The following is a 14,952-nucleotide window of genomic DNA, read 5'->3' on the forward strand; positions in this document are numbered from 1 at the left end:
GATCTTGCAAAGGTCCTTGCTCTTGCTCTTGAAATTGTGCCCTCAAATCTTACATGGAACACAGAAAGGCACAAACCAATCCATTTCAATTTTACCAGTTTCAAAATCTCCTCATCCCATGACCAACCCTCCCTCTCATCCCTGCCTCCTTGACCTGACACAACCTGTCCATCTTCTCTCTCACCTATCCACGCCTCCCACCTCACTGACCAATCCCCACCACTCCCTACCTGCAATCACCTATAACCATCCCACCTACCTTCCCCAGCCCCACTCTTCCTTTGTCTATTTATTTCTGAGCTTTGTTCCGCCCACCCCCAACCACTTCTGAAGAGGAGTCCCGACCCTACACATTAACTTTCCAATTCCTGTAATGCTGCCTGGCATCTGGAGTTCTTACTATCTATTAGTGAGAATGATTTCAGTGTTCCATAAGATTTAAGGGCACAGTTTCAAGAGCAAGAGCAAGGTCTATGGCATTGTCAGGAGCCACATCATCATCATCATTATCCAGAGAGTATTAGACAGTGTACACAATTAAACCATACTATGCATGATCATTTGAGAACCTTGCCTTCTGAGTAACCAAAAGTGACTGAGCGCCTTTTGGGACTCATTTATGTATAATCTAGTATCCCACACTCCACCCACAGGCTACTCTGCACTGTCTTGTGATGGAGATGGCTAGATCAAAGAATGAATAGATAAGCACCATACAAAGCTAAGCCAGGCAGTCAAGATGGTGGTCCAAAAGGAATGAGAAAAATACCAAGAAGAAAACCATTGAACAATTGCAGAATGGCGCACAAACCTATGTTAACCCTATGCCAACTGCCAGCTCAAACCAAAGACCCCTCATCTAATATGGACAGAACCAATGTGATGTACAAGATCCCATGCAAAGTCTGTGAAAAACATTACATTGGACAGACAGGAAGGAAAATGACCACAAGAATACATGAACACCAACTAGTAACAAAATGACATGACCAGTACTCTCTTGTGATAATGGGAACTGCAGATGCTGGAGAATCCAAGATAATAAAATGTGGGGCTGAATGAACACAGCAGGCCCAGCAGCATCTCAGGAGCACAAAAGCTGACGTTTCGGGCTCTGATTAAGGGTCTAGGCCCGAAACGTCAGCTTTTGTGCTCCTGAGATGCTGCTGGGCCTGCTGTGTTCATCCAGTCTCACATTTTATTACCCAGTACTCTCTTGTGCCCATTCACATAGATAAGGTGAACCACCAGTATGATTGGGACAATATCAAGATCCTGGGAGAAGCCAAATGGAGACAAGCATGGGAATTTCTAGAGGCTTGGTTCTCCACCAAGAAGGCCATCAGTAAACACATAGAATTAGACCCTGTATATACACGACTGCAGAGAAAAACTGGAAATGAGGTAGCCAATTCCAACAGACTCCAGAGTTCAAATACCAAACACAACAGCGCTTCATCAGAGGCTGGAATCAATCTTTAACACCTTAAAAAGTGTTAATTTACACATAAATATTACAACTATAAATCTTCTAACCAAACCATAGTACTTTAAGCCTGTTCCAATATCTCTTTAGAACTCAATAATGATCAATGCACTGCTATTTTAAAAAATATTTTTACCTTACTTTGTAAAACAATTTAAAATGTAATGTATAAAATTATGATAACACTTCTAAAGGCGATGATGCACTCCAGCCCCTCCAATATCCACAGATCCCTAGCCATCCTCAAGCGTACTGATGAATATAGCATTCTTCCTCTCCAGAAATAACTAAGCATATGACTGTTCACATGTATGGTAGCTTAAGAGAGTGCCCTTAAACACATTTAATGGCAATTAACATCCCAATTTGGCAATAGTTTGGATTTAATATTTTCCACCTTGTTTTCAAACCCTTCTGGGCCTTGCCTCACTTATAGCCTCATTTAGCCTTACAGGTCTTGAGATCTTTGCGCTCCTCCAGTTGTAGACCCTTGTGCATACCCAATTTTAATTACTTCATTTTTGGCAGCTGTGCCTTTAGCTACCTGAACTTTAAGGTGAGTCATGTTAAAAGAGGCTTAGGTTCAAGTTGCACCTGCTCTAGAGGTGTGTTGTAACATATCTAAACAGATTGATTGAAAAAGTCAAAAATGTTAAGTCTATTTCTCTCCTCACAGGTGCAACCAGGCCTGCTATGTCTTTTTCCAGTTTTTATTTCAGGTCTTCATTATGTGCAGTGTTTGCCTCTCTACCTCCCACTTTTAATAAGATGCACTTTAAAGTGTACCTCGTTGATCAAGGTTTTTTTTATTTTGTCACATTGACATGACCTCTTATTACATTTTGTTTGATATTGCTTCTGTGGCATGCTTGTTTTGGTTTAACTCTGTTAAAGGCATAATATAGATGTAATGTCCTTGACTCTATTCTACATAGCTAGAAATATACAACAAAGAACATCATGTTTAAAATATTATACATTTTGATGACTTGCATTACATTTCTATTTGTAGATTGTATTTTGGAGAGCGTCTTGCCTTGTATTTTGCATGGCTTGGTTGGTATACTACCATGCTGATTCCTGCTGCCATATGTGGAGTCATAGTCTTTTTATATGGATTATTCTATTTTGGAGATAGCCAAGTGAGGTACTGTATAATTGGTGTTTCTGTTGCAATTCTGTCGGGGGGAGGTGATGGCCTAGTGGTGGTACTGCTGGACAGTTAATCCAGAAACCCAGATCACATTCTGGGGTCCCGGGTTTGAATCCTGCCACAGCAGATGGTGGAATTTGAATTCAGATAAAATCTAGAATTAAGAATCTAATGATGATCATGAATCCATTGTCAATTGTCAGGAAAAAATACCATCTGGTTAACTATACCCTTTTGAGAAGAGAACTGTCATCCTTACCTGGTCTGTCCTGCATATAACTCTGGACCCACAGCAATGTGGTTGACTCTTAATTGCCCTTTGGGCTATTAGTGATGGGCCATGAATGCTTCACCCTCATCCCGAGAATGAATGAAGGAAAAAAAATCATAACAGATAATACAAAAGATAGAAATTATTTTATCAGCGAAATATCTACTTTGCTCAAGCTTTAAGACATTGGACAACTGAACTGATGGAAGAATAGATAGATCCTGGTTTGGTAACATCCTACACTTGAAAGGGCTGTTTATTGGACCCATAATGCTTGGAACATTGTTTCTGCTGAGGGTAACATAAGATACAGAAGGAGGCTGCAACTTCACTTCTTTGCCTCATGAAGGTTTGAATTCACTACCACAGGACATAGTTGAGGCTAAAATGTATAGAAGTTATGAGGAGGCAGTAGCATAGCAGTATTGTAACTGGCATAGTAATCCAGAGACAGTCTAAAGCTCTGAAGACACGTTCATAATCTCACTGTGGTAGATGTTGGAATTTGATTTCAATTGATAAATTAGGAATTGAAGGCTTGATTAATGACCAGGTGACCATGAAATCATTATTGATGTTCACTAAGATCTTTTCAGAGAAGTAAGATCTATCTGGTCTGGTTCACATGTGACTCCTAATCCACAGTAACATGGCTTACTTTCAGTTGTCTAGAAAACTACTCTGTTGTAAAGTACTACAATGTCTGATAAAAGAAATAGAACTGGATGGACCTTCTGACATCAACCAAGTCACTGGAAAAGATAAAGACACTCTCAGCCCTCTCAACCCTGCAAAGTGCGCCATACAAACATCGAGGAGCTTGTGCCAAAAGTGGGAGAGGTGTGGAACAGACTAGTCAAGTAACAGCCTGACATAGTCATTCTCACAAAATCATACGTTATAATGTCTCAGACATCTATCACCACCTCTGTTGAGATCTTGATCTCTTTGTCAGGGCTCCAGCATCATGGATGCCAGCCTTCATCTGATTTGATGATCATCATTGGCCCAAAGGTGGCTGCACAATGGTATGCAGTTAGGAAGCAGAGTCCTTGTCATAGATGCCAGATGCCAAGAAGTCTCATTGCAATCTTATTGCAACCCTACAATGTACTGGTAGGACTACAAAGGAAGCACTGTGAGTAGTCTTCATCTTCTTATCTGAGGAAAGATATAGTTGCATTGCAGGTAGTTTGGAGAAGGTGGACGATCCCCAGAATGGAAGGATAGTCTTATGAGCAAAGGTTAAACGCTACGGAATTTAGAAGAATGAGAGGCGATTTCATTGAAACATATAGGATATTTAAGGGGCTTGACAGGGTAAGTGCTGAGAGGATGTTTTCCTGTCATGGGACAGTCTAGGAAGGCATAGTCTCAGAATAAAGGGGTGCCAGTTTAAGACTGAGATGAGGAATTTCTTCTCTCAGAGGGTTGTGAGTTTTTTGAACTCCTTGTTGCAAAAGAACTATGGGGCAGAATCCTTGTGTAGATTTAAGTTTGAGATAGATCAATTCTTGATCAGTAGGGGAATGAAGAGTTACAGGGAAAGGGCAGGAAAGCCAACATGCCGAATGTCGGATCAGATAAGATTCCACAGAGTGGTGGAGCTGGCTGAAGGTGCCAGGGGGCCTACTCATGTTTCTATCTTTTATGGTTTTATCAGGTGAAACATGTTCCGAAATGCCTGTTGGTTACTAGCTCCCATGCCACCCTAATTCCTTAAGGTGACGAATCAGTTTTTTTCCATGTCGAGCACCACTTGGATGATGTACTGAGGGTGCCAAAGACACAATATACCCTGGGGGATTTCAGTGCCAACCACCAAGACTAGTTCAGCAGTACTACTGATAAAGCCGTTGATTCCTAAAAGGCTTAGCTCCCAGTCTGTAAAAGCTGGTGAGAGAATCAAAAAGACGGTACAATATACCTGACCTCATCCTCACCAATCAGCTATAATAATGTAGGTAGAAGTGACCATAGATTATGGAGACGAAGTTCCACCCTTATTTTGACAAAACAACTGGGGCACACAGTCACTCAATGGTTAGCAGTGCTGCCTTACTGTGCCAGGGACTTGGGTTCAATTTCAGCCTCAGGCAACTGTCTGTGGGGAGCTTGCACATTCTCCCTGTTTCTGCGTTGTTTTCCTCCAGGTATAATGGTTTCCTCCCACGGTCCAAAGATACGCAGGTTAGGTGGATTGGTCATGCTGAAATTGTTTGTGCTATTCAGGGATGTGAAGACTAGGTGGATTAGCTATGATGAATGTGAGTTTATGGGAAATGGTAGGAAGTTGGATCTGGGTGGTGTGAGCTTTGAAGAGTTGGTACAGACCCGATGGGCTGAATGGCCTCCTTCTACACTGTTCAGGTTCTGTGATTCTGTGACCACTAGCATTCCACCCCATCATGTTGTGTGGAACTTTCACTGTGATAAATGTGATAGATTTCAAATAAATTCAGTAACTCCAGACTGGGCATCCTTGAGCTGCTATCAACAGCCACAGAATTGCAACCAGACTTAATTTGTGATTCATGGCCTGATTTAATGAAGAGTGCCAAGACGAGCATCAAAATACCTAAAAAGGAGGTGTCAACCTGGTGTAGTTACAGCCCAGGGCTATTTGCAAGTTTATCTGCATAGGCAGCACGTAATGGACTGAGCAAAGCAACCAACAGATCGTATTTAAGCTCTGGAGTAGTATCACATCCAGTCATGAATGGTGGTGGACAATTGAACAGTTCACTAGAGGAAGAGGCTGTAAAAGTATTTCAGTCTTCAATAATGGGTGAACCCATAACATCAGTGCAAAAGACAAAGCTGAAGCGTTTGCATCTGTCATCAGATAGAAGTGCTAAGTGGTCTCCTCCTGAGATTCTAGGCAGCATAGATGGTAGCTTTGAGCCAGTTTGATCACTCCACTTGATATCTACAAGCAGCTAAAGTCACTGATCCTGCAAGGGTCACGGGGCCTGTCATCATTCTGGCTATAGTATTGAAAACTTACATTGTAGAACCAACTGCATGCCTAGCCAAACTATACTAATACTATTGTTATGTTTGGCCACCACCCAGCAGTTGGGAAGGTTGAGTTGATATCGCCCTTGCACAAAAGCCAGGCACATCCAATCCAGCCTATTACCACCCTATTGGTCTACTCTTGATCACCAGCAAAGTGCTGTCAATCGTGCTATCAGGTAAATCTTACTGAACAATAACCTGTACGCTGATGCCCAGTTGGATTCTGCTCAGTCAATGGGGTCCCAACCTTATTACTGCCTTTGCGCAAACATGGTCAAAGGAGCTGAACTCAAGATGGAAAGTGAGGATAACTGCCCTTGAATCAAAGTGACATTTCAAGAGTGTGGCATCAAGCATCCTATAAAAATGTAGTCAGTGGGCATCAATATGAAAGTTCTCCACTGGTTGGTGTCATAAATTGCACAAAGAAATATGGCTAGATGCTGATCATCTCAATCACAGGACAGCTCTGCAGAAATTCCCCACTATCCTGTCCTTGGCCGAATCATCCTCAGCTGTTTCATCAATGATCTTACCTCCATCATAGGTAGAATTGGGAATGTGCTGTATTGATTGCAAGGTGTTCAGAATTATTTGCTGCTTGTCAACATCTGAACAACATCCAGGCTTAAGTGTGATCTTAAATATGATCTGATGGAATTACCATTGCTAAATCGCCCGCTATCAACATCTAAGGAGTTATAACTGACAGAAGCTGAACTAGACTTACCATAAAAATAGCGTGGCTACGAGAACATGTCAGAAACTGGGAATTTTGTGGAAAATAATTTCCTGACTTCCAAAAGCCTGTCCATTGTCTGCAAGGCATAAGTCAACAGTGTGATGCAATACTGTCTCCACTTGCCAGGATGAATGCAGCTCCAACAGCACTCAAGAATCTCAACAACATCCAGGACAAAGCAGCCCAATTCATCGATATCCCATCTAACTCCTTGAATATTAACTCTCTCAACCACTGAATTACAGTGTGTACCTTCACTGTTCCTTGGTCAGCACCTGCCAAAGTTGTGAGCTCAACCAACAAGAAGGATAAGGTCAACAGAATCACGTAAATTCGCTTTGAGGCAATACACCCAACTTGGAAGTACATCACCATATCTTGCTGTTGCTGGGTCAAAATCCTGGAACTCCCCCTGCACTAACAGCTCTAAAGGTGCATCTACATTACATGAACTTCTCCAGTTCCAAAAAGCTGCTTTATATCTTTTTCTCAAGGACAATTAATGTTGGCCTAGCCATTAGAGTCCATGTTCTGTGAATGATTGAAAAGGAACATAAAGGGTAAATGAAATAAGTAGTTGAAACGGAATAGAATATAATGATAAAATAAATATAGTGTGAGTAAACTAGTACAGAGCATAAGCACTGTGTAAAATCATTGAGCCAAGTGTCTGTTTGTTTCATTCTATAAGTTCTTTGGAACAAACATCACTGATCCTTGCAGTTCAGTGCTGCAGGATGACTTGAGAGTTTGTCTGAGTTATCTCTAATATCTGAGCACTCCCACACTTTACAAAATATTTCCTTGGGAGATTAGTGCTGGTGAGCAGGACTGGTGTAGATTAAGAATAATTATTTTCAGTGCAGACTCAATGGCTGAAAGCTCTTTCTGTACTGCGTGATTCTATGATAAATGCAATTCTTTAACCATCTTATTCTTCCCCCATGTACCTTCAGTAAGGAAATCTGCAATGCTCACACAATAATCATGTGCCCAAGATGTGATCAGACGTGTCCATTGTGGAAGCTTTCTGATACATGCTTCTATGCAAAGGTACAGTAAAATATCAGATTAAGGAAATGGCATACATCTAGCAAAACAAAAAACATCTGTAAAAACCTCCGTAGGAAAGATAATCAGTTGTTTTTATGTCCATTCTATTTCCTGTTGCATTCAGGCTGGGTGTTAGAATGGGAGGTATTTGAAAACTGAATTAAATACGATTGTAAAGTCTTAAAGCTGAACTGCTATAAGTAAGATGTAGGCTACCCAGGTTATTGAGTAAGGAAATGTGAGAATTTCTTTTGAAAAGTCATCGTAAAACTCCTCTCTGATGAAGGGCCTACGCCCGAAACGTCAGCCTTTGTGCTCCTGAGATGCTGCTTGGCCTGCTGTGTTCATCCAGCTTCACACTTTGTTATCTTGGATTCTCCAGCATCTGCAATTCCCATTATCTCTTAAACACTAACATGGTCTGTAACAATTACTTTTATGGAAATTCAACCTTACAAAATTTGGCTATAGTACACAATAATCTGTTGTGGTGCTGAACGTTTGCATGTTTAGCATTTGCTAAACTTATTGAAACTGAAATCTATTTAATAACATAATGGTCCATAATATATCCACAGTAAATGAGCAGTGCCACAGAAATAGAGCAGCCAATTAAAATAGGTGCTAATGGCCATTTCATCTTAGTTATATTTAGACGTTTTCTTAATTATTCACAGAGGAGGGCATAGGTGGCTAGGCTCAGCATTTATTACTTCCATTTGGGATGTTTGCTGAGGGAATTGTAATAATGGGTTGAATTTTCATATTTTTTAGACTGAGTGCTATTTTTGGACAGTTTAATGGCAGGTATCCCATCATGGCTCACAGCAAAGTTTCTCATGCAATTTCCACTGCTGCCTTCATTAATTATGCAGCTAGGTTCTGTCGTGCCTATCTTGTTCAATCATGTAGCAGCAGAGGCAGAGGTGCGCACCCCTGCTGGGATCCTGTGGCATTAGGCCTCTGGCACTATATTTAAATCCATGCTGCAGAACTCTTTAAAGGCTGCAAGCCAGGAAATGCCTTTCTCACTTTGGGATTCGATCATTATTGAAAACAATATGCTCAGAAAGGAAAGCTGGCAACACGTTTTAACAACAGGGACCTGGAGGTGCTAGTGAATGGGCTGGCTGGGAAGTCAATCTTTCTTGCAGATGGGCAAAGGAGGCCATGCTACCACTCAAATCCAGCATGGACTCAGATAATGATCTGATCAGTGCCCATCCTGGACCAAAAGGAATGCACAGCAGTGGTGAAAGAAGATCAGTGATTTTCTGCTAAAATAAAACAGACTTTTGGATGCTGGGAATCTCAAACAGAAACAGAAATTGCTGGAGAAACTCAGCAGGTCTGGCAGCATGAGTCAAAAGAAAAACAAAGTTTAATGTTTCAAGGCTAGTTTTGTCAACCAAACTTTTTTTTTGTCAACAGTTTCTCCAGCTGAAATTATTTAGCACTTCTTGTTTTTGTTGTAAGGGTTTTCTGTGCTCACAAAAAAATTGCCACCACCTTTGCTCTGCTAACTCACATTCAACCTAACATTGCCACTGCACAGTAACATCATCAAGGCTAATGATTTACGACTCTCAGAATTTCATGCAGCCCTTCTATTCAGTAAGTCTCACTTTGTCATCTTCCAAGCCCTTCCTGCACTCTGTGCTTCCTACTCGCTCACTGGGGACCATAACCAACTCCCCTATCCTGCACCACAACTAACTGCTCTTTAATGCACTAAAATCTCAATCAATCCCTCCATTTACCCATCAAAGAAGAAATGTTTCATAATTAGAAATCAGGCAGAGAGTGCCAAACAGGTAGCAGTAGGGCTATTTCTTGGCCCATCACCCCCAGTGAGGAGAAGATATTTAGGATGGCTGGTTAGAATTGAGTCTGCTGGAATCTCCATGTCAAGACAACCCAGTAAGCTTCATTATGCCATTGTGTAGTGTTCTGCCATTACCAACAGAGTGAGCATATTCTCAAGCTCCTGCCCCTACTGCATAACCTATTATCTCTCTTTTCTTATGCAGGCACTAGTAGCTGTCACGCAACCTGTGCCCCGAGGAGGCAGCCTCTCACTCCATTGGTTCTTCCTCCACTCTGAGGAAGAAGCCACATATTTTTCAGTGGATCCATTGGCCCAGCTTTCTTCTACACCATCCACCAGCTTAGAAACTTTCACCTTGTTGGGTACTCTGTCTAGATTAGACTTGAAAGCACATCTGCTGAACCAATTACTGGCAAGTCTCTGCAGCTGGCCAACAAAGGAAGCCTCCAGGTCACTGGCATTAAGAGGACTACCAGTGGTCAGGAGAAGTTATCCCATGGTGTCAGCCATTAATAACTTCATCCAAATAAATAGACAAATACAAGATGGCAGGCAAGTTTATCAGACACACTCAGCAAACTGAAGAGTCCACCAACATTAACAATACTGTGCTGGTTGTGCCATGCATGTATGTACCTGTTGCTATGCCCAGGTCGACTGTCGCCATTGAAATCCAGATCTGGCAGAATGCTGAGTGGGTGTTGAAAATGCATGATGACCTGCATTCCATTGTTTTCGCTGTTTTTGCTCAATATCAATGGCAAGTCAACAGGGAAATGAAGGATTTCAGTGTCATACCAGGTGGCCTTTCCTTTCAAGGAATCAAGACGGTACACACACAGACATACACACACACACACAATGCCCTACCCAAGGAGAGTAACACTGCACCTGGGCAGGACACCCTCAGCATCTCTGAACCATCTAGCTACGAATGTTCCAAGGGCCATCTGCCAAATCCCCCGATCCAATAGGCTTTGTTCACCCAAGCTGCAGACCTCAGGTCTGCACCTAGATGTAGTTGAAGAGCAAAGAAAATAAAACTACTGAGGTTCTATAGATAGCATTATTGTAATACACTTTCACAATATAAATTTATATGTGCTTTTAATCATCAATTTTAGCTGTAGGATCTGGTTAGGTGATTACCATGGCAGCGTTAAGCAGCCTCTTCTTACATCCTAAGAATGTTAGAAGATACACGGGCAGGACATTGTTCATTTCGCGGAAGCATTCTAGTTAGTAGCAGATTTAAGGATTTTTTTTCTGTATTAATTCACGAGAGGAGGGTGTTGCTGACCAGGCAGCACTTATTGTCCATTCCTAATTGCCCAGAGGGCAGTTAAGCATCAACCACATTGCTATGGGTCTGGAGGCACATGAAGGCCAGCCCAGGTAAGGATGGCAGTTTCCTTCCCTAAAGGACATTAGTGAACCAGATTTGTTTTTCCCTACAATGAATATTGGATTCATGGTTATCAGTAGACTCCTAATTCCAGATAACAAGGTGTGGAGCTGGATGAACACAGCAGGCCAAGCAGCATCTTTGGGAGCTTTCCTGCTCCTCTGATGCTGTTAGGCCTGCTGTGTTCATCCAGCTCTACACCTTGTTATCTCACATTCTCCAGCATCTACAGTTCCTACTCCTAATTCCAGATATTTATCAACTCTGAAACTCATGAGTGCAGCTGTTACGAAGTTAGTTAGAATAATTGTGAGTTGGAAGGCAGGAAGCTAAAATGTGTGGCTCCTTTAAGAGATTTGTGCTTTGTCTGTACTTAGAACTTTTTAAGAAAATGTATGTCTATGAGCAGCAGCTGAAATTGCCTGTACAGATAGCCTCAAAAAGTGAAACAAGTTTATCAAAAATGTTTTGATGTTGTGACAATGAGTTTGAATTTGGCCATTTAATTTAAAACCAAACTCAGTGATTTTCAGCAATTCAAAGCCCATTGAATTTAAACACTGATGTTGACAACCTGAAACCAGTCATATTATAAAAATTTAATTATGTCATTATGGGTATATAAGACAGGGGCATTTGGAAAATCAGGGAGAGCCAACTACCATCTGAACAAGAGAGACAACTGCCACATGCCAGAGTTAGCACCATTCAGCTCTCAGAGAAAGCCCATCTAATTAATCTGAAATACCACAATATTTTAGCTCAAAGTCCTCCTTGAAGAAATTATAGAGATAAAACATTCCTGACAGCAGAATTAACAGAAGAAAGGCATTTGTGAAGAGAGCAGAGACAACAGAATATTCCAGATGACAGTCTATGTGAACTTGGAGAGATTAAGTTATAGTTGATTGCTTCTTATTAATTGTGTTTATATTAGTGGGACTTGTCTTTATTTAAACAGCATTCCAGTAGAATTTAGACCAGTTGGAGGGTAGCACAGAGGGGAATTGGCGGTTTGTTAGTGATTTTGTTAATTTGTTCATTGTGGGGTTAAATAAATAAATTGTTTCTTGCTACTTATAAAGTGGAGATCAGCAATTTTCTTTCTTTTAACCATATTTAATAGATTATGAGGGGAAAGGTGAGCTTCCCTGGGTGTTCAGGGAGTAATTATTAGAGGGGAACCCCTACTCCTGTCATAACAGATTGGGACTTGTGTTTTACTTTAATTATCAAAAGGGTTCACCTATTGCCCATCATCAAAAAAATTGAGGGCTCAAGTCCAGGGTCTGGATGGATTTAAACAGGTCAAACCTGGGATCTGGATGTCTTGAGTCTGGGATGTTGATGGCTCGAGGATGGGATCTGAATGGATTTAGACAGATTTAAACAGACTTGGGGATTAGTGTCCTAGGTCTTTAAATACAACTTAGATGAGAAAAAAAGTTGTTTAATTTCAGTTAACCAACCTGTTGTTGGTTAAATTAAAGTGAGGGAAATGGTTGTTAACATTGTTAAAGCGATTCTGGCGTTTGAAGATGCTTCCCAAATTTACCAAGAAAGTTTAGAAAAACAGAGGAAGTGTATACTAGTAGAATTAGCAAACAGGTTAGAATTGGATTTGACTTGAAATAAAAGGAAAATTGAAATTATAATGGAGCTAGTGAAGCACTTAAGTATATCAGAGAAGCAGGCAAGTGCAGTGGAGTTAATAAAAATTTAGATTGCAAATGAGACAACTGGAGTTGGAGAATGAAAGGAAGGTGTGAGAGTTTGAATTACGGTTACAAGCAGAAGAAAGGAAAAGAAAAGCCATGTTAGAAGATAAAGAAAGGGAGACAAGGTTCTTCGCTGAGCAAAAAGAGAGAGAGAGAGAAGAGAAGGAGAAAGAGAGAGAGTTTGAACTTCAGAAGTTGCACATTGAATAGGAAAATCAATTTAAAAGGATGGAGATGAAGGTAAAACACAGGTTTAATGAGGAAGAGAGTGATCGTAGTCAAAGACATGGTGGGGATTGTGCAAATACGTTAAAATAATGCCAAAATGTTATGAAAAATATGTTGAAGCCTTTTTCATTTCACTTGAGAAACTGGCTAGGCAGATGAATTGGCCAGAGAATATGTGGGTAATGTTAATTCAGATGAAGTTGGTAGGCAAGGCTAGTGAGGTGGTTGCAGAGCTGTTAGTTGAGTTGTCAAGAGATCATGACGAGGTTAAACATGCAATTTTAAGTGCCTATGAATTGGTACCAGAAACATATAGAGAACAGTTCAGAAACATAAAGAAGGAACGAGGTAACAGTTATGTTGAGTTTGAAAGAATTAAACAGTGCAATTTTGATAGATGAGTAAGACCATTAAAGATAGAAATGGCACGAGGATCTTAGAGAGATTATTCTGCTGGAGGTGTTTTAAACCTCACTCCCAGACATGACAAGAACTCATACTGAGGAATAAAAAGTTGCCAAAGTAAGAAGAGCTGCAGAGATGGTGAATGAATATGTGTTCGTGCATAAATTGAAATTTAGCTTCTGACAGCAATTTCATTCCATGAGGGATAGAAACTGGGAAAAAGGGAGATCTTTCAATGAAAAACAAAAGTTAGATCACAACGGGAGCAGTTTACTACAGGTGTAAAAGGAAACCCAAGAGGGTGAAAAGGAGTCAAGAGGCCTTAGGTGTTTTCACTGTAATGGAGTGGGACACATAAAGATACAGTGCTGGTGTCTTAAGAAAGACACCACCAAGGAGAGCCTTTTTCCTAGGATGGTGACAGCGAGCACGAGGGGGCATAGCTTTAAATTGAGGGGTGAACGATATAGGACAGATGTCACAGGTAGTTTCTTTACTCAGAGAGTAGTAAGGGAATAGAACGCTTTGCCTGCAACGGTCGTAGATTCGCCAACTTTAAGTACATTTAAGTCGTCATTGTACAAGCATATGGACGTACATGGAATAGTGTAGGTTAGATGGGCTTCAGATTGGTATGACACGTCAGCACAACATCGAGGGCCAAAGGGCCTGTACTGTGCTGTAATGTTCTATGTTCTAAAGGCACTGGGAAAAGGTGTTTTCACTGCCATAAGGTGGGACATATGAAGTCGCAATGCACGTGGTTGAAGAAAGGCACTGGGTAAAAGGATGTGGTAAAAGAGGCTAAACGAGTGGGATTATTTAAGGTAGTGAGGGAAATCACAAAAGGAGTAGGGGAGCTGCAGGAGAGAGCACAGTCTAGTCATGGGCTGCATGGTAAGACAGTGTCCGATTTCTACAAAGCCTTCACCTCCATGGGTAAGGTTTACTCAGTAAGAACAGGGGAGAAGGTAAAGAAGTTACAATATTGAGAGATAAGGGAGCAGGTCAGTCTCTCATTGTAAGAGATAAAAGTATTTGCGATACTTCTGAAATGTTCCCTGAGAGAGCGGTAATCTGTGGAGTAGATGGACAGAGATTTTGTGTTCCCCTGTGTAAGATCAGGTTGGAAAGTCCAAATAAGACCGTGGAAGTGACAGTGGGAGTGATTGAAACAGTGTCAATTCCAGGAATATAGTTTGTTCTTGGAAATGAACTGGCAGGAACAAAAATGGAAGTGACACCTCTTGTAGTGGAGAAGCCAAAGGAAACCCGGGGAACTGAGGAATCAAAAGAAAAAAAGTCTTAGAATTTTTCCAGACTGTGTGGTGGCAAGATCCCACTGTCAAAGGTTGAAACAGGAGGGGAAAACCATATAGGAAGTCGAAGGAGTTGATGTCCAGCTGGCTGACACCCTGTTTGATGAAATGTCAAGGAAGACCCTAGACAGACAAAGGATCAGCCAGAGGTGTTTAGTTCTGAAAGATGAGACAATAAAACATCTATATCATAAAGCTTTCTCAAAAAAAATCAGAATGTATTCCCAAACATCATTATCTCAAGGGTAGAATCCTTAGGAAAAAATGGAGACCTCAGTAGATTAGTGCAGAGGAGAAATGAGCAGAAGTGCACCAGATAATGT

General features: G+C 41.1%; 1 protein-coding gene across 1 annotated transcript in view; it reads left to right on the plus strand.

The window, feature by feature from the left end:
• LOC125459486 (anoctamin-9-like) overlaps positions 1 to 14,952 on the plus strand; it is a 170,566-nt gene that overhangs the window by 34,012 nt on the left and 121,602 nt on the right. Inside the window, exons 6-7 of the mRNA XM_059652224.1 lie at positions 2,499 to 2,633; positions 7,630 to 7,726. Of these exons, the coding sequence (XP_059508207.1) occupies positions 2,499 to 2,633; positions 7,630 to 7,726 (232 nt within the window). The remainder of the gene's footprint in view (positions 1 to 2,498; positions 2,634 to 7,629; positions 7,727 to 14,952) is intronic.

The sequence above is a fragment of the Stegostoma tigrinum genome, chromosome 17 (assembly GCF_030684315.1).
Source record: "Stegostoma tigrinum isolate sSteTig4 chromosome 17, sSteTig4.hap1, whole genome shotgun sequence".
NCBI lineage: Eukaryota > Metazoa > Chordata > Chondrichthyes > Orectolobiformes > Stegostomatidae > Stegostoma > Stegostoma tigrinum.